We start from the raw sequence: 19,373 nt of genomic DNA, 5'->3' as shown, positions 1-19,373 counted from the left end.
CCCTCTCAAGTGCTCAGCTGTGCCAATAGAACATTACCGCTTCACATGTCCATAGTAAAGAGTTACAAGCCTTCAGCTGCCTCCTTGGATCTTCTGGCTTCTTGCAAGTCTATTTCACTTTAAATCTGCATCTTGCAGTTTTCTCCCCTTAAAATTGGAGCCTTCCTCTCTGCTGCTGTTTGTTCCTTACTTTTAACTTCTCTTAACAGGACCTTTTCCATGCCCTTTGACTTAAATGTCCTCTTGGGAATTTTCCTGTTCCACTCCCCGGTTTTGGGGAATTTCTTCTGTAGTTTTTGCAACCTGCTTCCTGCAGTTCCCTTTCCTGTGTCCAGCTCCTCCTGGCTGCTGGTTTCAACTTTAGTTTGGAACTTGCTATCTGTCCCTCTCCTATGCTGCTTCTGCTGACAGCTCCTTTCAACTGAACTGAAACGACTTTTTCTGTTTTTCCCTGTGTCTGTTTCGAGGCAACAGCAGTCTTTTCTACTTTGTGATTGTTTAACTCCCCTTCAAGAGTAGTAAAATCTCATTAAAATGCAGGCATCTTTTAAAGTGAAACTAAAACTCAAGCTCCTCGTTCTTAACACACCAGTACAAAAATACAAATTAAACTTAAACTTAAAGCTGCAGGAACTCACCAAGGCTCCTTAGACAGCACCTTCCAAACCCACGCCCACTATCATCTCGAAGGACAAGGGCATCTCATTTCTAACACAAACAAATACAAATGTAACTGACTTAAACTAGTTCCTAGCAATTGCTTCTGGAGTCCAAAATCAGGATAACACAACTTGAATCCTGAAAGAAGGGGAGCAATTAAGGAAATTGATTCTATCTGTAATAAGCAACCTCTGTATGAAAAATTGAAGAGAGTCCGTTGAAGAAATGCAATTGATAAATGCATTTTGAGATTCCTGTATGTGCTAATGCGTTAACGCCCCTGTGACATTAATGCACTCAGGGATGCATGATAAACTGGGTAAAGTTCATCTGAGAATTCCAGCCACCAGATGTTGCACTGCCTTAATAGCTAAAAACCATTAGAGCCCCTTGACATGTTTGTTCAAGACCAGCAACTGCATAAACTAATGGTCTCACTGAGATTGGTCTCACTTAGAGATTGGATTGAAATGTTTTTGCCTGCTCTTCAATCTGAGCTATTGCTTCCAGCAGCAGTACCATGACACTCGAACCGATTGAAAGAATACAGAAACTTGTGCTGAAATTGATGTTAGGTCCTCGTAGGACAACACCCTTCATGTACAAAGCTCAACACTGTATAAACAAGAAGAGTTGGTATTTGTACTCAGTTTGTAAAATCACTTATGCAAGCTACTTAATTTTGGAACTGTCTGCGACAAAAATGCCGCGAGCAATCAGGGCAACTTAAAGATTGGGGTGAATTCCTGCCAGTGAGATATGGGACAGAAAGATACCGATGTAGCCCTATTCCTTTAATGGCTCAGGTCCTTAATGAAGTGCATAAATGCTGAAATTTATAGTCAGTGCCGGGGTGTAGGAATGGTGTATTGGTTAGTAATTTTAACATAATTTTAATTTAATATGCCTCATTTAAATATCCTTCCTACCATTTCCCTTTTTCCTGTTGAATTTGTTTGTCTATTTTTGTGACTCCATGATTGTTAGACATTTTTATTTGTTTAATTTGATTACCTAGTCTGTGTATGAATTTTTTTGATTTATGCCTCACTGCTATTCAGCCTTTGAGCTCTGAATTTGTTTCTTGAATAAAATACCATTATCATTATAATCTTGATCAAATTGAAGTTTACGGCCTTATTCTCATGATGACTATTTTATTTGTTCTTTCATGGGCATCGCTGACAAGGCCAGCATTTGTTGCCCATCCCTAATTGCCCTTGAGCTGAGTGGCTTGTTCGGCCATTTCAGAGGAAAGTTAAGAGCCAACCACATTGCTGTGGGTCTGGAATCACATGTAGGACAGACCAGGTAAGGATAGCAAATTTATTTCTCTAAAGGACATTAGTGAACCAGCTGGGTGTTTACAAAATGGCCATTCCATGGCCATCATTGCCGGGTCTAGCTTTTCAATTCAGATTTTTATTAACTGAGTTTAAACTCCACCAGCTGCCATGGTGGGATGTGAGCCCATGAGACGAGTGCATTAGCTTGGGGTTACTAGCCATTACTAACATTACTGGCTCAGTCATTTTTTTTATTTATTCATTGGATGTGGTCATTACTGGCTAGGCCAGCATTTATTGCCCATCCCTAGTTGCCCTTGAGAAGGTGGTGGTGAGCTGCCTTCTTGAACCGCTGCAGCCCATGTGGTGTAGGTACATCCACAGTGCTGTTAGGGAGGGAGTTCCAGCATTTTGACCCAGCTACAGTAAAGGAGCGGTGATATATTTCCAAGTCAGGATGGTGAGTGAGTTGGGGGGAACCACCCCATGGCTCTGCAGTCCTTGGCCTTCTAGGTGGTAGCAGCTCTGAGTTTGGAAGGCACGGACTAAGGAGCCTTGGTGAATTCCTGCAGTGCATCTTGTAGATGGTACACACTGCTGCTACTGTGCGTTGGTGGTGGGGGGATTGAATGTTTGGGGAGGCAGTGCCAATCAAGCTGGCTCCATTGCCTTGGATGGTGTCAAGGGTCTTGAGTGTTGTGGGAGCTGCACTTATCCAGGCAAGCGGAGAGTATTCCATCACACTCCTAACTTGTGCCTTGTAGATGGTGGACAGGCTTTTTTTATATGGCTAGCCCGGTTCAGTGGACCCCAGGATGCTGATTTTGGAGGATTCAGCGATGGTAGTGCCTTTGAATGTCCAGTTTTTTCACTATTTCGCCACCATCTCCCCATATTGGTGCTTCTGGGGATCAATTTCCATCAGTTATGATCGTCCCTCGTCGCTTACCTGTTTTCCTGCTTTGTTGACCCTGTGGTCTGTTTATTTTGACGGGGTTGCTTGAACAGCCTGTGATTACTGAGATCAGCTAAACGTGACAAATTTCTACTGAAACATGAATTCAAAAACCTCACAGAAATTTCCAAGGCCGGCATAATGTTCGGATTTGTCTTGGGCATCAGGCAGTAGCGGGATCTGAGGAAATCAGAGCAGGTTTACTTTGTGCCCAAGATGATCATTCGCAGAACAACACTGGTGTCTAATCACTACCCCCCATTTTGTGTTAGCGCCCAAGGCTAAATTAACCCACAGAGTCAGGAAAGGAGATGTGGAAAAAACCAGTCAGAAAGGTAGAGAACGAAAGATGCAGAAATGTTGCGTGTCGGATTCACCAACATCCCCTTCGACTCTGCTCACACTACACTTCAAACAACCCAATTTCCCTTCCTCCCCCAGAAGAGCTGACCTTGTAACTGGGCCCCCCCACCTCCTCGGAAATAACCCACTTCCCTTCCAGAATAGCAGTCACCATAAAGCCATTCAAACATTCATTGAGGTTCATTTTGTGTTCCTCTAGGTTGAACACTTTCGCTTTTAGAAAGGCAGTGTTGGGGGAGTTGTGGGGCTGGGGTGGGGTGAGGATGGGAGGGTGGAGGGTGTGGTCAACTTAATGCGTACTGACGACTGTATTATTCACACAAGGTGGACGGAGGCCATGTCAGTGGTTGGATTTTTTTGTTTCAAGATCGATTCAGCAGCAAGTTCTGGAATCTCGGAGCTATTGAAGTCGTGCGTGCATTTTCTATTGCATTCCCTCCTGTGCTTAGCGCGATGTTTTGACATATCGTTGAGGAGAATAGTGTGTCTGTGTTATAAATGGGAAGTAAAGTGCAAGACAATATCCTCAGAACTGTTAATAAAATTCAAATGTGCACCTTTTTGAAATATCGGAGTTTGCACCTGGTGCTTCACAACTGTAAACCATGCATTCTAACATTGAGATACACCACCCGTCACTTGGCTTCATTCCAATACTCAAACCAGCATTTTCTCTGTTCTGGACATAATCAGCTTTCTACCGCCAGCTTTGTGTCACGGGGGCTTCTGTCGCTGAACGTCTCCTTTGGAAGTAATTACCCTCAATCCGAGAATACTCTCAATCAGAGATGAGAGAAAACGAAACACACGCGACACTTTCTGACAAACAACCTATTGCTTCTTTTCCAGTTTACCATCCCTCTCCAAATCCTTTAAATGTGTAAAACCTTCCAAAACATGTCCCTTCTTCCCAGTAACTTCATGTTTGAATTTGGTCAATTAGTTTCCTGCCCTCACACATCACTGAAGCAATCACAGCCAAAGTTACAAATTCGGTGTGTCTATGGCTGTGGTGAACTGTCCGTCTTGTGACGAAAGTATAGCAATTTTTACAATATTTTTCTGGTTTATTGTGAAGTATGTTTATGTATGTGATTATAGCTGGGCCTGTCCTTGTAATTTAATTGCTTTTGGAGTCAAGTAGACTGCAAGCTTGAAATCATTAAAATAAGTTAGGTATAGAAATCTGCTTGACATGCTCATGAGTGAACATGGATGCTGGCTTAGCATGTAAGGTGTGAAGAGAATTTGCATTTTTAGGTAGATGAACGGATTGTTGGATTTCAACTTGTTTACAACTAGCCAGATAAGCAAGGCTAATGAGTGTGTTTATTTTTCCCAAAGGTTGCTGACAATATTGGCAACATGAAAGTTTTTATCTTATGAGTAGGATACAGTTTCAAAAACATATGGAACAATAGAATTTACGTATTAAAAAGAAAGAAACATATATGAAGGAGAATGAAAGGCTATGTGGAAAAGGCCATGTAAGGTCTAATAGGAGTGTGTGAAGCAGCCTTCAAGAAGCCTCTAGCCATTTGTGCATAAGCCCGCAATGTAAAGTAAATGAAGTTGGAGAAATGCCATTTGGAACTCCACTACCAGGTAAGCACTGTGTTAACTTGCTGGGTCTGTTTTAAATCTAAAATGTATTTTGGACTGTTGCCTTAAAGAGGGTCTGTAACGGGAAGTCAGGTCAATTAGGAATTTTAGGGTCTGTTGTAGTAGTAAGTAATTGTAGTCTTATGTATGTGCTTGAAATGTTTTATTTTGTTAATAAATATTTGAATTTATTTTTTAAAAATCTCTCAAGGTCTTGGTGGACTCATTACTTCTGAATTCAGTGCACACATATTCTCGTAATAAATACAACTTGCAAAACAGTTGTGATAACGCAGGCACATATCACCTGCCACGCCATAACACTCTCAATTGTCTTGAACTTAACCGCAGCCTTTGCCCGATAGACCACGTGCTCCACTGCCGAACAATAACCCCAGGTCACACAGCTACCAGGCTTAAACTTTCTCCTGCTAACAATTGCCAAAACCTGAAATGTGCGGATTTGATGCAGGAGTCGGTGAAGGAAAACACTTTGGCCTCAGGGGTCAGAGTCATAGAAACTTAGGAACAGAAGAAGGCCCATTCGGTCCACTTTGTTTGTGCTTTGATAGAACTGTCCAATTGAATCGATTTATCCGGTCACCCCCATAACAATGCACTTTTTCCTTTGGAGTTTATATTCAATTCTTGTTCGAAATAAACTGTTAAATTTGCCTTCACCATCTTTTCAGATAATGCAGTTCAGATCTTAACGAGTAACTGTATAAGATGTCTCCACTCTTTTTTTCTCCTCAATTATATTAAACTTGTGCCTCTAGTAACCAACCCATTGGCCAGTGGAAAGTTTCTTCTTGTTAACATGGAAGTCAATGCAGAGAAATAAACCATTCGCTCCAACAGTGATGCTAATGCTGTTCATGTGGCTTCTCCCACTTAATTTACATTCTACAACCCTATCAACCTACCATTCTAGTCCTTTCTCCATCGCCTGCTTCTAATCTCGCTTTCAAACTGTCAGCATTATTCGCCTCAATCACTAATTACGGGAGAGAATTTCATATTCTCACCATTCACTCGAGTCAATCTTCTGCTGAGTTGGTTAATAGGTTTATTGGCGAGAATCCGATATTAATGGACCCTAGTGTCGAACAGGACACAAGTGGACATAACTTATTTCTGCCTGTATCCTATCAACACCCAGAATAATTTATAAAACCTCTAGCTGATCAACACTCAGCCTTCAGCTTTACAATGAACGAGTTTCCGCCTGTTCAATCTTTCACAGCTGTTCTGAAGAAGGGTCACATTGGATTCGAAACGTCAACACAGTTTCCCTCTCCGCAAATGCTGCTAGACCTGCTGAGCTTTTCCAGCACTTCCGTATTTTTTAATTTCACATCTCCAGCATCCGCAGTATTTTGTTCTTTATTCCCCGATTGTTCTTCCCTCCTGTTCCATTGCCCGATTTCCGTAAATCTCCTTTGCATTTCCTCCAGTACTTATACATGTGTTTGGAGTTTTGTAGGCCGGAAATGAACAGGGATCGCTAAGCGTGGGCGAACCAAAAACACGCAGATTCTATCAAGAACTTTCATCAAGTTTAACGCATTTGTTAAATCTCTTCCTAATCTTGACTGTTCGAAAGGGAAAATTCCAGATATATTTCCCTTATCCTTTGTGATATTCTGGTCAATCACCTCTGCAGGCTCTCTAAGGCCTTCGTATCCATCATCAAGTCCGGTGCCCAGAACTGGACACAATATTCCAGATGAGGCCTAATTAGTGAGTTATAAATTTTGCTACAATCACTTTGCTCATTGTTAAATTCTGTAAGACACTCCATGGAAGGACAGGGTAATAACTTTCAGCAGGGAACTTGATAGATATTTTAAAGTGAAGCATTTACAGCACAAAGAACGCTCATCGGGGAAAGAGAGCCAAATTCGATTACTGTTTCAAACATCCGACATGGTCACCTTGGGCTGAATGGCCTCGCCCTGTGATGTAGGTTCTGCGGTTCTATTGTTCTCGCTGTTGAAATTCAAGGTCACAAAAAGGGAAACTAGGCACTTTATCACTGGCGTAGTATTAACAACGATACGCCGGGTTTCCTTCCTATCTCAGTGCTAAACATCTGCCCGTGCACACTGTGAGCTCACAATCTTCAGTGTCAGCTTCAGCCGGCAAGGCTCTTTGATGTTTCCAAATAATTTGAGGTAAAATAGTTACATTGTCTAAGAGTTGAGCAGAAACCTTATAGATAATCAAACCCTTTGCCTGTAGCATCTATTCAGGTGCACCGAGCTCGCCTTAGCAACAAACCCCGCCATCTACTCATGCATCAATGGAAGAAAACCAACTAACAACCTCGCTCTCTCCCTGTGGTCGGAGGATGTGAAACTTCTCGTGCTGCATGGCACACTCCTTGAGAAGAAGTGGATGAGACCAAATCAAATGTGGGTTACAGGGCGATATAGAGACAGGGCCGCCCGGGGCTGATCTTCAGAGTCCTCGCTTTGCCTCTCATTTAACATCTTTGTCACGCCAACACCTATCCCTAGTCACATTTACAGCACATCCAGCAGAAAGATGCTCTGCCCTCCAATAACTAACATCCCAGCCTCAGGTCATTCTACGTGTAATCTGCTCTGCCAAATACCTCTGCATATACAGAATGCAATTTAATGTTTATTACGAACACAAGATTTACAGTAAATCAGGCTGCCCATCCAAATTAACATCAAGGCCTTTATACAGCAACTCTATAACCAGCGCAGCACCATGGATCAATGCAAAAACAAAGAATTGCACTTTTTGAATGAACTTCAAAGAAATATAAAATTATTTTGTTTTGAATGTCATATAATTAATATATTATATGCACAGGGATCCCTGGAGTAAAAGTGGTTCATTAATTCAGTTTATTCAATGAAATGTAACTAATATCCCTTCACACATTCCCCAGGCCACTGTATCTCTGAGGCTGCTTAATAAGGGCTCCTCCGCATTAATCTCTACATTCGAGAGTTCAGAGTTCCGCTCCAGACAGAAACGTCACTAGTGCTTCTCTCAAGAAATGGGATACCCTGTCATTTATCAAATAGATCTCATTTATTATCCGGTTCTTGCAGCCGTTGCTGTTCCTGGTAAGAGAGTGAAACACGACGTTAAATGTTGAGCATCGATGTCTGACAATTCATGTTATTGGTTCATCGTTCATTGGCATCAAATTAAATGTCAAGTGTTCCTTTTGTTTTCTAAATGGGTTCTTAACATAATTAATATTGTCTCCTCAATTTTCACCCCAATGTTGAAACAACCACCCGTTTAATTTTTATAGTGGAAACTCCGCCCTAAATATGTCACTGACATTAGAGCGGAAATAAATTAGCAACTTGGAATGTGCAGCTTGTAATATAACAGAATATTAAGTGGGTTACACGTGTAACGTGGGGATTATAACAATTGTCTTTTTAACGTTGCTGCATCCTTGCCTCTGGTTTCATTGCAGAATTTTCTCTTGTTGCTTCGACTTGACTCTAACTTCGATTGTCTTGGTGGCTGGTTTAAGTGGATGAGAAAATCTAGCGATTTCTGTTCGCATCCCTGTGTGTGTCTCACTTGCCAGATTCCACTCTGTGCTTTGTCTAGGCGACCTTTAGCACTGGGGGAGCTAGAAGAAAACCTGTCGCATTGTTAACAAACAAGGATTCCACATTTAGCTGTCATTTATGTGGAAAGGTTGGATCTAACTGGATCATTTACTGTTAGAAATCTTCAAGTGTACTTGGTACCGCGACCGGAAGCAGTTTTGCAGTTTATACACAGCTAAAGGGCAAGATTTTGACATTGAGTGTCAGCGTAAAACAAGCGATAGAAAAACGGCAGCACGATGTACGTCACTACTGGCACACACCATCTCAAACTTCAAAATGGATACCGATATGTCGCAAAAGAGAGTCTGCTCTCCATGTCGTATGGGCTGTAACCCAACAAGGCAAGAGAGCTTTCTCTATGGTGTATACACCATTATCCAACAGGGCAAGAGAGGTTTCCCAATGGTGTACACAGCATTATCCAACAAGGCAAGAGAGCTTTCTCTATGGTGTATACACATTATCCAACAGGGCAAGAGAGCTTTCTCTATAGTGTACACAGCATTATCCAACAGGGCAAGAGAGGTTTCCCAATGGTGTACACAGCATTATCCAACAGGACGAGAGAACATTCTCTATGCTGTTCTGAACGAGGAGAGAGTGCGCTCCCTTTTTTTTTTAACTCACTCACAACATGGTGAGAGTAAGTTCTACATTTTATACAAACCATAAACCAACAGGTATGAGCATTCACTCTGTGGTGTCCAGACTATAAATTAACATGGAGCTGTGGAGCTGAATCGCAACCACTTAATTTCGGAGACACAGGCTGTTAAATGAGCAGCTTTGTGTCTCAGACTCCAGAAATCACAGAATCACACAGTGCAGAAGAGGCCCGACACGTGAGAAACACCTGACCTACCTACCTATTCTCATTTACCAGCACTTGGCCCATAGCCTTCAATGTTATGACGTGCCAGGTGCTCATCCAGGTACTTTTTAAAGGATGTGAGCAATCCGCCTCCACCACCCTCCCAGGCAGCGCATTCCAGACCGTCACCAACCTCTGGGTAAAAAAGTTTTTCCTCACATCCCCCCTAAACCTCCTGCCCCTCACCTTGAACCTATGTCCCCTCGTGACTGACCCTTCAACTAAGGGGAAGCGCTGCTCCCTATCCACCATGTCCGTGCCCCACATAATCTTGTACACCGTGATCAGGTCGCCCCTCTGTCTTCTCTGCTCCAACGAAAACAACCCAAGTCTATCCAACCTCTCTTCATAACTTAAATGTTTCATCCCAGGCAACATCCTGGTGAATCTCCTCTGCACCCCCTCCAGTGCAATCACATCCTTCCAATAATGTGGCGACCAGAACTGCACACAGTACTCCAGCTGTGGCCTCACCAAGGTTCTATACAACTCCAACATGACCTCCCTACTTTTGTAATCTATGCCTCGATTTATAAAGGCAAGTGTCCCATATGCCTTTTTCACCACCCCACTAACATGCCCCTCTGCCTTCAGAGATCTATGGACACACACGCCAAGGTCCCTTTGTTCCTCAGAGCTTCCTAGTATCATGCTGTTCATTGAATACTTCCTTGTCAAATTACTCCTTCCAAAGTGTATCACCTCACACTTTTCAGGGTTGAATTCCATCTGCCACTTTTATGCCCATTTGACCATCCCGTCTATATCTTCCTGTAGCCCAAGACACTCAACCTCACTGTTAACCACCCGGCCAATCTTTGTGTCATCCGCAAACTTACAAATCCTACCCCCCACATAATCATCTATGTCGTCTATATGAATGACGAATAATAGGGGACCCAGCACAGATCCCTGTGGTACACCACTGGACACTGGCTTCCAGTCACTAAAGCATCCTTCTGCCATCACCCTCTGTCTCCTGCAACTAAGCCAATTCGAATCCACCTTATCAAATTACCCTGTATCCCATGTGCATTTGTCCTCTTTATAAGTCTCCTATGTGGTACCTAGTGAAAGGCTTTGCTGAAATCCATATAAACTACATCAACTGCACTACCCTCATCTACACATCTACTCAAAAAATTCAATCAAATTTGTTAGGCATGACCTCCCTCTGATAAAGCCATGCTGACTATCCCTGATCAAACCTTGCCTCTCCAAGTGGAGATAGATTCTCTCCTTCAGAATTTTCTCCAATAGTTTCCCTACCACTGATGTGAGACTCACTGGCCTGTAGTTCCCTGGCTTACCTCTACAACCCTTCTTAAATATCGGAACCACATGAGCTGTTCTCCAGTCCTCTGGCACCTCCCCCGTGGCCAGAGAGGAATTAAAAATTTGGGCCAGAGCCGCAGCAGTCTAGGACACAAATAATCGGGACCTGGAGATTTGTCCACTTTTAAGCCTGCCAACACCTCCAGTACCTTGTCACTCCCTATATTAATTTGCTCAAGAACCTCGCAGTCTCTCTTCCTGAGTTTAATACCTTCATCCTCATTCTCTTGGGTGAAGATGGATGTGAAGTATTCGTTCAACACTCTACATATGTCCTCTGGCTCCACCCATAGATTGCCGCCTTGGTCCCTTATGGGTCCTACTCTTTTCCCTGGTTATGCTCCTCCCATTGATATACTTATAGAATATCTTGGGATTTTCCCTACTTTTACGAGCCAGAGCTTTCTCATACCGCCGCCCCCCCACCCCCCCACCACCACTTTGCTCTCCTAATTACTTTCTTAAGCTCCACCCTGCATTTCCTGTACTCCACTAATGCCTCCACTGATTTGCTCCCCTTGTAACTGCTAAAAGCCTCTCTTTTCCTTCTCATTGTATCCTGAATATCTCCAGTCATCCATGGTTTGCTGGGATTGTTACTCCTTCCTATCACCCTGGAGGGAACATGTTGAGCCTGTACCCTCCCCATTTCCTTTTTGAACACCCCCCCACTGTTCCTCTGTAGATTTTCCCACAAGTAGCTGTTCCCAGTCTACCTTGGCCAGATCCTGCCTTATTTTACTAAAATCCACTCTCCCCCAATCCAAAACATTATTTTGCAACTTGTCTATTTCTTTGTCCATAACAAGCTTAAATTGTACCATATTGTGGTCGCTATCACTAAAATGCTCCCCCCCACCCCCACCACCTCAGCTACCTGTCCGGCTTCATTCCCCAGAATTAGGTCCAGCTATGCACCGTCCCTTGTTGGACCCTCTACATGTTGACCTAAAAAGTTCTCCTGTAAACATTTCAAGACATCCACTCCATTCAAGTCTTAACACCATGCTGATCCCAATTAATGTTGAAATCGCCTAATATAATTACCCTATTGTTATTGTTTTTACACACCTCCACAAGTTGCGCACATATTTGCTCCTCAATTTCCCGCTGACTCTCTGGGGGTCAGACACCTAATAAACACCTAATAATGCGGTTGCCCCTTTTTTATTCCTAAGCTCTACCCACAAAGCTTCATTCGATGCCCCCTGCAAGATATCATCTCTCCTTACTGCAGTAACTGACTCCTTAACTAATAATGCAACGTCTCCTCCTCTTTTACCCCCTCTCCTGTCTCGCCTGAAGATTCTATATCCCGGAATGTTGAGCTGCCAATCCTGCTCCTCCCTTAACTACATCTCAATTTTGCATCACTCCTTGGTGCCACACTTGGTCAAATATTGCCTTGATGTTCCGCTGTCCCTCCAGAATTGAGCTCAGTTGCCAATGTTTGAAAAGAGGCTGTAATGAGACAGGAGGCGAGTGGCCCTGGTGTAACTCAAAATGAGCGCTAGTGAGCAGTTCATAGCCGAATCAATACTGCTTGAATGTACTGCTTTTTTTTTTGAAAGGACGGTTTTGAGAACATCTGGATTTAAGCTTTGATTTTCCTGTTTCTTACAGTTAACTTGGTGGCAATTGTGGTCCTTTCCCGAGGTAATTGTGGTCTCTCTAAATGTATCACTCGATACCTTGTGGCCATGGCAGCGGTAGTGATTATCCATGTGATATTATACCGGATCAATAACATGTATCTGTCGATTGATTTCCTGTTTCTGACTCCTGTGTGTACTGCAAACTTTGTTACGTATATTGTGGCTGTAGACTGCTCTGTCTGGTTCACTGTCGCCTTCACTTTTTATCGCTTTGTTGCAATTTGCTGTCAGAAGCTACAACTAGAACATTAAACAGAGACAACAGCGAGCGTGGTTATCGCCACCGTGCTTGTGGTGAGCTGTGAGAGGAGCATTACCTTTGCCATTTCAGCTGAACCTGTCTATATAATTTGCAACGTGCCATGGCATTGCATTCCCTCGGCTGATTTTCTCACTTCCCCCTTCTGGAAGGCATACAAGTGGATCGACAGCATCATAAACCCTTTATTACCAATGCTATTAATTATATTGTTCAATGATCTGACCGTCCAGCACATTGTAGCAGCAAATCAAATCCGCAGGGGATCCCGGGACAACAATGAGAATCAAAATGATCCCGAAATGAAGAATCGGAGGAAATCAATGGTTTTGCTTTTCAGTATTTCTGCCAATTTAATACTGCTCTGGATGACCTATGTTGTGCATTCGGTAAACTGGCCAGTGCTGAACTTTAATTACGCCGACAAATACTACAGTGACCCGATATATATTGTCCAACAAGTTGGGTTCATGCTGCAGCTTCTTAATTCCTGCACAAACACTTGTACCTATGGACTAACACAGAGGAAATTTAGAGAGGAGCTGAAGAATGGGGTGAATTATATGTTTACACTGAATGGGAAATTATGTTAACAACGGGTATTTAGTATAGCCCTAGAGTGGGCCTTATAGAATTACAGACCCCTGTCCTTTAAATTCCTGAAGCTTTGGTGACCAGTTGAGGGGTAACCAGAAGATGAATTTCATTCAATGAGATTTCGGATAATTATTCACAATGACCAAAATGTTAAGGATGGATTTTAATGTGAATAGATGAAAGGGAAAGCATATGGACGGGATAACATGTGTACAACATGGAATATCCCCAATTTAATTTGGCGACTGGTTTTGTGGATTTGGAACAAAAGGACACCAGCAAAAGATAACAAATTAATTCCCCATAGGGAGTCAATGACAGTAAATAGAATGCTCCACCCTGAGATCGACTTCGTCCAAGGATGTTCTGTCAAGCTCTACAATTCAGGTTTAGATCAAGACCCAATCCATTGATTCCAGAAGAAACTTACGTAATTCAGAAGATAAAATTGCATGAAAATACTTTCCCACAAAAGGAGGTCAAAATGGTATCAAATGTTAGGGAGGACCATCTGTTCACCGCTGGTACCTTTACTTTCTCGTTCTCTGACAGAATATTATACCAGGGCCCAATATTCCCTACCCCAAGTCCAAGGGGCGGATATTTGAGGTCATCTACTGAACAACTGGATCATGCTGGACTACTTGAAACGGGCTTCACTGTCGCATAAGCGCCCAGTTCTCCGGGGTTTCTTGCTGCAATGCAAAGCTAGCTACCGAGCCTCTTCTCCACAACCAAGAATCTTTTTCAAACCAATTTCTCTTGCCTGCCCCTCCCTCACTTCCAACACTAAGTATGAAAATCCTTTTTGCAACGAACATTGAGACCAACCATTCACCTTCACCTGTTCAAACATACCTTTGTTTGCCCCAGAAGCGAAACCAATCCCAGGGTCCTGTGTGCTGGCCTGGAGTGGAATCCTTTTACGAATTTGTGCCCGATCTCCTCTCAGTCTCCACTCGAATTTACGCTGCTCCTGAAATTTATCTCCTGCTGTCCGGAGATTATTTCTAAAAAAACTGCAATCACTCAATTCCCCTTTAGGACCCACCCCTCTACACCGCCCCCACCCCCCCTCCCCCGCCCCCCACCACCACCCACCACCCACCCACCTAGTAGTTGATATCTGGCTCGTGTCCCGCTTGGCTTCCATTTCCACCCTTTCAAAATGGTCATTGTTATCTCTTCTTCAAAAACCAATCCTTGACGCCTCTGTTCTTAAACCTATAACCCCACCCCGAACCTTCCTTTCCTCTCTAAATTCATTCAGCATGTTGCTGCCTTTCAAATCCATCTGCATATTTCCGATACTTCTGTGTTTGCATATCTTCAATCAGGTTTCTTTCCCACCCAGGACATTGAAAAGGTTTCCTGCAAAAATGAAACACACACTCTTGTTACCGTGATGCATAACCCCTCCACAAGGTCTCCTGACTCTCTGTCGCCTTTGCCACGGTTGACCACTCCATCCTCCTTCAATGCCTTTGATCCGTTGCCCTGCACTGTCGCACTAGTCAAGTCACGAACTGTATATGTTAACCGATTAAACCACGTCTCTTTTTTTAGCAACTAATCAAAACTCCATATTCATTAAATTATCAAATTGCTCTACATTCATTAACTGATTTATCATCTCTCTCTCTCTGTTCATTTCATTATCAGACCACTCTGTATGTAATGGCACATAGATGTACAACACCAAGCTTTGCAATTTAAGGACACAGCCCTGTTCAGCCCGAGCACTATACTGTCAGAAGACCAACATTTACAAGACCCAGCATTTTATTACTAGGGCACAGATATTTACGAACTCACAACTACACTGTAATGACACATACTTGTGTAACACTAGCACTGTGCAGTCAGAACACAGTTTGCAAAAATAAAAGTGAATTGAACAAAAAAAATCCTGTTTCCCTGAGAATAAAGTAAAACTGGTGCCAGACACTGGTTATCCGCAGTGTGACCACCCGGACGAATTATAGAATGGAGTCAGAGGCGTGACATCACTAACCGCATCTGCTGATTTAAATCTCTATTAAAAATAAACTTTACACACTAAATAGATGCAAAATGGGTTTGGAGGATTAAGGGGTGACTTGATTGAAACATATAAATTCTTGAGGGCCTTGACAGGGTGGATGTGGAGAGAATGGTTCCTCATGTGGGAGAGTCTGGAACTACGGGTCATAGTTTAAAAATAAGAGGCCGCTCATTTAAGAGAGATGAGGGTTTTTTTCTCTCTCATAGGACCGTGAGTCTTTGGAACTCTCTTCTTCAAAAGGCAGTGGAAGCAGAGTCTTTGAATATTTTGAAGGCAGAACTAGATAGATTCGATGTAATGGCGGAGCAGGCTCGAAGGGCTGAGTGGCCGACTCCTGCTCCTAACTCGTATGTTTACATGTAATATACAAAATCTAGTTTTCCATTATATTGTGTGAAAAGTGCTACACAGATTTTCCACCAGGTAGGAAAACAGAGCCAACGAAAAAATAAAGAGATGGAACAACTGTTGACTGTTCCTGGGAGGAGAGTATTATCCTAAACTATTAACAGCACATAGCAGACCACTAAGCTCAAATGGTCAGTGCCGGTGTTTATGTTCCACAAGAGCCTCTTGCCACACTGCTTCCACTTAACTCATCAAATTATCCCTATGTTCCTTTTCTCCCTGTTATATATATATCTTGCACCCCCTTGAATGCCATTCCTTTCAATTGTCTCTTGCGGCAGAAGTTCCATATTCTCACTAATCTTTAGGTAAAGAAGATTCGCCTGTAATCCCTAGTGGATACATTCGTGATTTATTTATATTTACAGTCTTTAGTCCTCATCTCGCCCGTTGCTGGAAGCATATTTTCTAAGTCCATTGCATCGAGTGATTTCGTAACATTGAAAATCAGGTCATCCCAGTGTCTCCTCTTTATGGAGAGACAAGCCCCAATCTGGTCAAGCTATTCCAAAAGCATGAGCCTCTCTGTTTCAGCATCACTCTAGTCAATGTTTTTGATCATTACCCAGTGCGTCTAAATCTTTTTTTAATTGAATAGAGGTCAAAATTGTTCACAGTATTGCAAGTGTGATCCAATCAAGGTTCCATACAAGTTTAACATGATCTCTCTGCTTTTCAATTCTATCCCACTAGGAATGAACCTCTCTGCTTTGTTTGTCTCTTTTTTGCCTTATTTCCCTTCGTTGCTACTTTTCCTGATTTGTGTACCTGCAATTCCATATCACATTTTTTTCTGCTGGTGATAAGAAAACTACTTATCAAGGGGTATGTAGCCTGACTATTCCTCCTACCAAGTGTGCCACCTCCTAGTTATCTATGTTGAAGGTCATTTGCGCGAATACTCTTCGATTCTGCAATTTTATTAATGCTGTCCTGTAGTTGTCACATCTCTCCTCTGTAATAACGACTCTCCCCAATATCAAATTCTGAAATTGCACTTGCTTTCCCCAAGTCCACTCGTAAATTTAAATGCTGAACAACAGAGGCCCCAGTACTGATCCTTATGAATCACCAGTTCCCACCTTCGGTCAATCTGAGTACTTTAATTCCTCTTTCCTGTTTTACGTGTTCCACCCAGCTTGCTATATGGTCCGCTATTTGTCCCCTAACTTTACTTTTTATGAACTCAGGCTATGCGCCCCCAGGGAAAATGAAATACTACTATATTATTTCTACTGAACTGAACTTACGTATCTTTTCTGTTGCTTTTTCAAAGGATGCAATAAGGTGTGTTAAGCATGATCTTCTGCTTCAGAATCCATGCTGACCATCAACTTAGTGCAAGACGCTCTTTGGTCTGTCTAAAACTTGCTGGTCTTCCAGTGCAAATTGCTGTCGCCATCCGAGTATCACAGACTGGCACAGTCCAAGGTCCAGGACTAAGTGCTAAGGAATGCTCTAAACCTTGGGGGAGCTGATGCCAAAGCTCAATGTTCGTTTTTTTTATTCATTCATAGGATGTGGGCGTCGCTGGCTAGGCCAGCAATTATTGCCCATCTCTTATTGCCCTTGAGAAGGTTGTTTGAGTTGCCTTCTTGAACCACTGCAGTCCCTTCGGTGTAGATGCACCCGCAGTGCTGTTAGGGAGGGGTTTCCAGGGGGTGAGTTCTGATGGCAAGTGTATTGAAACACCTCACATACTGTATTGAAAGAAACGTACCTGTACTGCACTTTATGAAATGTCAAATTTGAACTGTTATGTAATATTCCTTGTACAAACTTTATGAATAAAGTGGACCTGAAAATAAAAGGTTTCTGCGTGACTACAACCTAGAGAATAGAGTGTTCGGGTGATGGACAGTGATGGGCTACCAATGTTCCTAAGTAGTTTTATGCATTTGCAGCAACTGGTCATTCAGTCCCTCGAGCCTGCTTACATTTGCTTACATGACAATTGACATGTAGGTTCAATCCATTCAGCCACCTTCTGTACAGGTCCCCTGATCAACTTAGGAACATAGGAACAGAAGTGGAGAAAAGTCAAGCAGAGAGGTAGCTGAACGAGCTTAAGAAATAAATCATAGAGCATGGATCCTTGGATGTTGAAGGCACCGCGCCTATTGTGGGGGAAAGAGATTGGAAATGATTAAAAGAGGGTTAGGACAAACTAGAGTTCTCAGTTTTGGGTGAGTTTTAGTAGGGCTGGAGAACGTGAATGACATAGCAAGCGATTAGGATATGGGGAGATCTAGACACAGAAATGAGAAACTTGCATTAAAGGACTTAATGTTGTTCACAATAACATTCTCTCTGGACGAGTACAGCTTGGAGACCAGGAGATTTCGTAGTAGAAGTTTAGTGGAGCGGAAGTTCCTTAATATTCTAACTGGGAATTCGAGGAGGAGAACATTGGATTAGTCAAGTTTCTAAATGACACAAAGGACACTATGAGAGTTTCACCAGCAAATAAGCTGAGGCACGAACGGGGGACGTTGAGGTTACAAGAGTAATCAGTGTTTGTGGGAGAGACATGACATATTAGAATCAGCAATGGGTAATAACCCGGATTTAGTTAAAAGATAGCGATGCGCCAACATTTATCTAATAGCGATCATAATATGATGGAAAATATTGCAAATACTCAGCAGATATGGCAGCATCTGTGGAAAGAGAAACTGACTCAGAACTTCCGGGGAGCCTCAATTACCGTCCGATTGCCACTCCGCTCCTTTTTACTCATCCTACAATGCAGCTGTACCTTTCTTGCCCGAACCTCTGACTCGGGTCGGGTGAGAAAAGTGTCACTGGCTCACCAGGAATACCGACCCCTGCAAGAACCGGGGAATAAATTAGTTCTATCTGGTAAATTATAGGGTATCCCATTTCTCACATGAAGTTCTGCCAGGCACAGGACTCAGACCGTACAAATGTGGAGAGTTGTTCAGAGGAGCCTTTATTAACAGCACAGGGGACCCTCCATGGTGACAATTATCTAGGGAATGTGAGCGGGGATGTTAGTTATATTTCACTGACCAGCCTAATGTAACTAAGTGTGTTTGCGCCAAGGATTTCTGTGTAACACTAGATATTCATTACAGGATATGGAAAACAAAATAAATGTACATTTTGTTCAAATTTCTTCAAAAAGCGAATGTCGTTTTGTTTTGCTGTGAAAAATAAAAATGAGCCGTTTGAATTGTTGTGTTAGATGTTAAGCAGATGTGCTGTAATCAGGGTCAAGCTGTCTGGTCAAGCACCTTTAAATTTCAGGTACAAAGCGGCCGCCACGGGACAATCACAGCTGCATAAGTCCAGCGTTCAGTGAGTTACATTCCCTCACGAAAGTTGAACACGGTGTCTACTGGAAACCTGAATTACAAACAGGAATGGTCAGCAGATGAAGCCGCGTCTGCGGAGAGGGAAACAAAGTTAAACTTTTCAAGTTGATGACATTTCATCATGAGATAGGTTTTAGAATCACTGACACTGCCCTGAGTGTTTAACCCGGAGGATGGCTATTTGGCCTGTTTCACGATGTTCAACCTGATGCAAACTCTTCTAATAGAAAATAATCGCAGCGATCTTTTCAATACTCTAACGCCTCCGCTATTTAACAGTGAGGTAAAGTATTGAGAACTCCATGGACTATTCTGTAGGATAATGAACAGGAATATTGTGTTCCCCTTCCTGGCGCTTCAGCCTTTATTCCGGGTCGGCCACT

The 19,373-nt window shown here is 42.8% G+C and overlaps 1 protein-coding gene across 1 annotated transcript in view; it reads right to left on the bottom strand.

Moving 5' to 3' along the window:
* Positions 1-15,391, bottom strand: part of LOC144695464 (uncharacterized) — a 58,106-nt gene extending 42,715 nt beyond the window's left edge. The window contains exons 1-3 of the mRNA XM_078566347.1: positions 15,344-15,391; positions 8,593-8,620; positions 337-375 (exon numbers count right to left, since the gene is read on the bottom strand). Of these exons, the coding sequence (XP_078422473.1) occupies positions 337-375; positions 8,593-8,620; positions 15,344-15,391 (115 nt within the window). The remainder of the gene's footprint in view (positions 1-336; positions 376-8,592; positions 8,621-15,343) is intronic.
* Positions 15,392-19,373: the final 3,982 nt, after the last annotated feature.

The sequence above is a fragment of the Cetorhinus maximus genome, chromosome 21 (assembly GCF_964194155.1).
Source record: "Cetorhinus maximus chromosome 21, sCetMax3.hap1.1, whole genome shotgun sequence".
Lineage (NCBI taxonomy): Eukaryota > Metazoa > Chordata > Chondrichthyes > Lamniformes > Cetorhinidae > Cetorhinus > Cetorhinus maximus.
The sequence above is the reverse complement of the archived record's forward strand: the minus strand, read 5'-3'. Positions and strand labels throughout refer to the sequence as shown.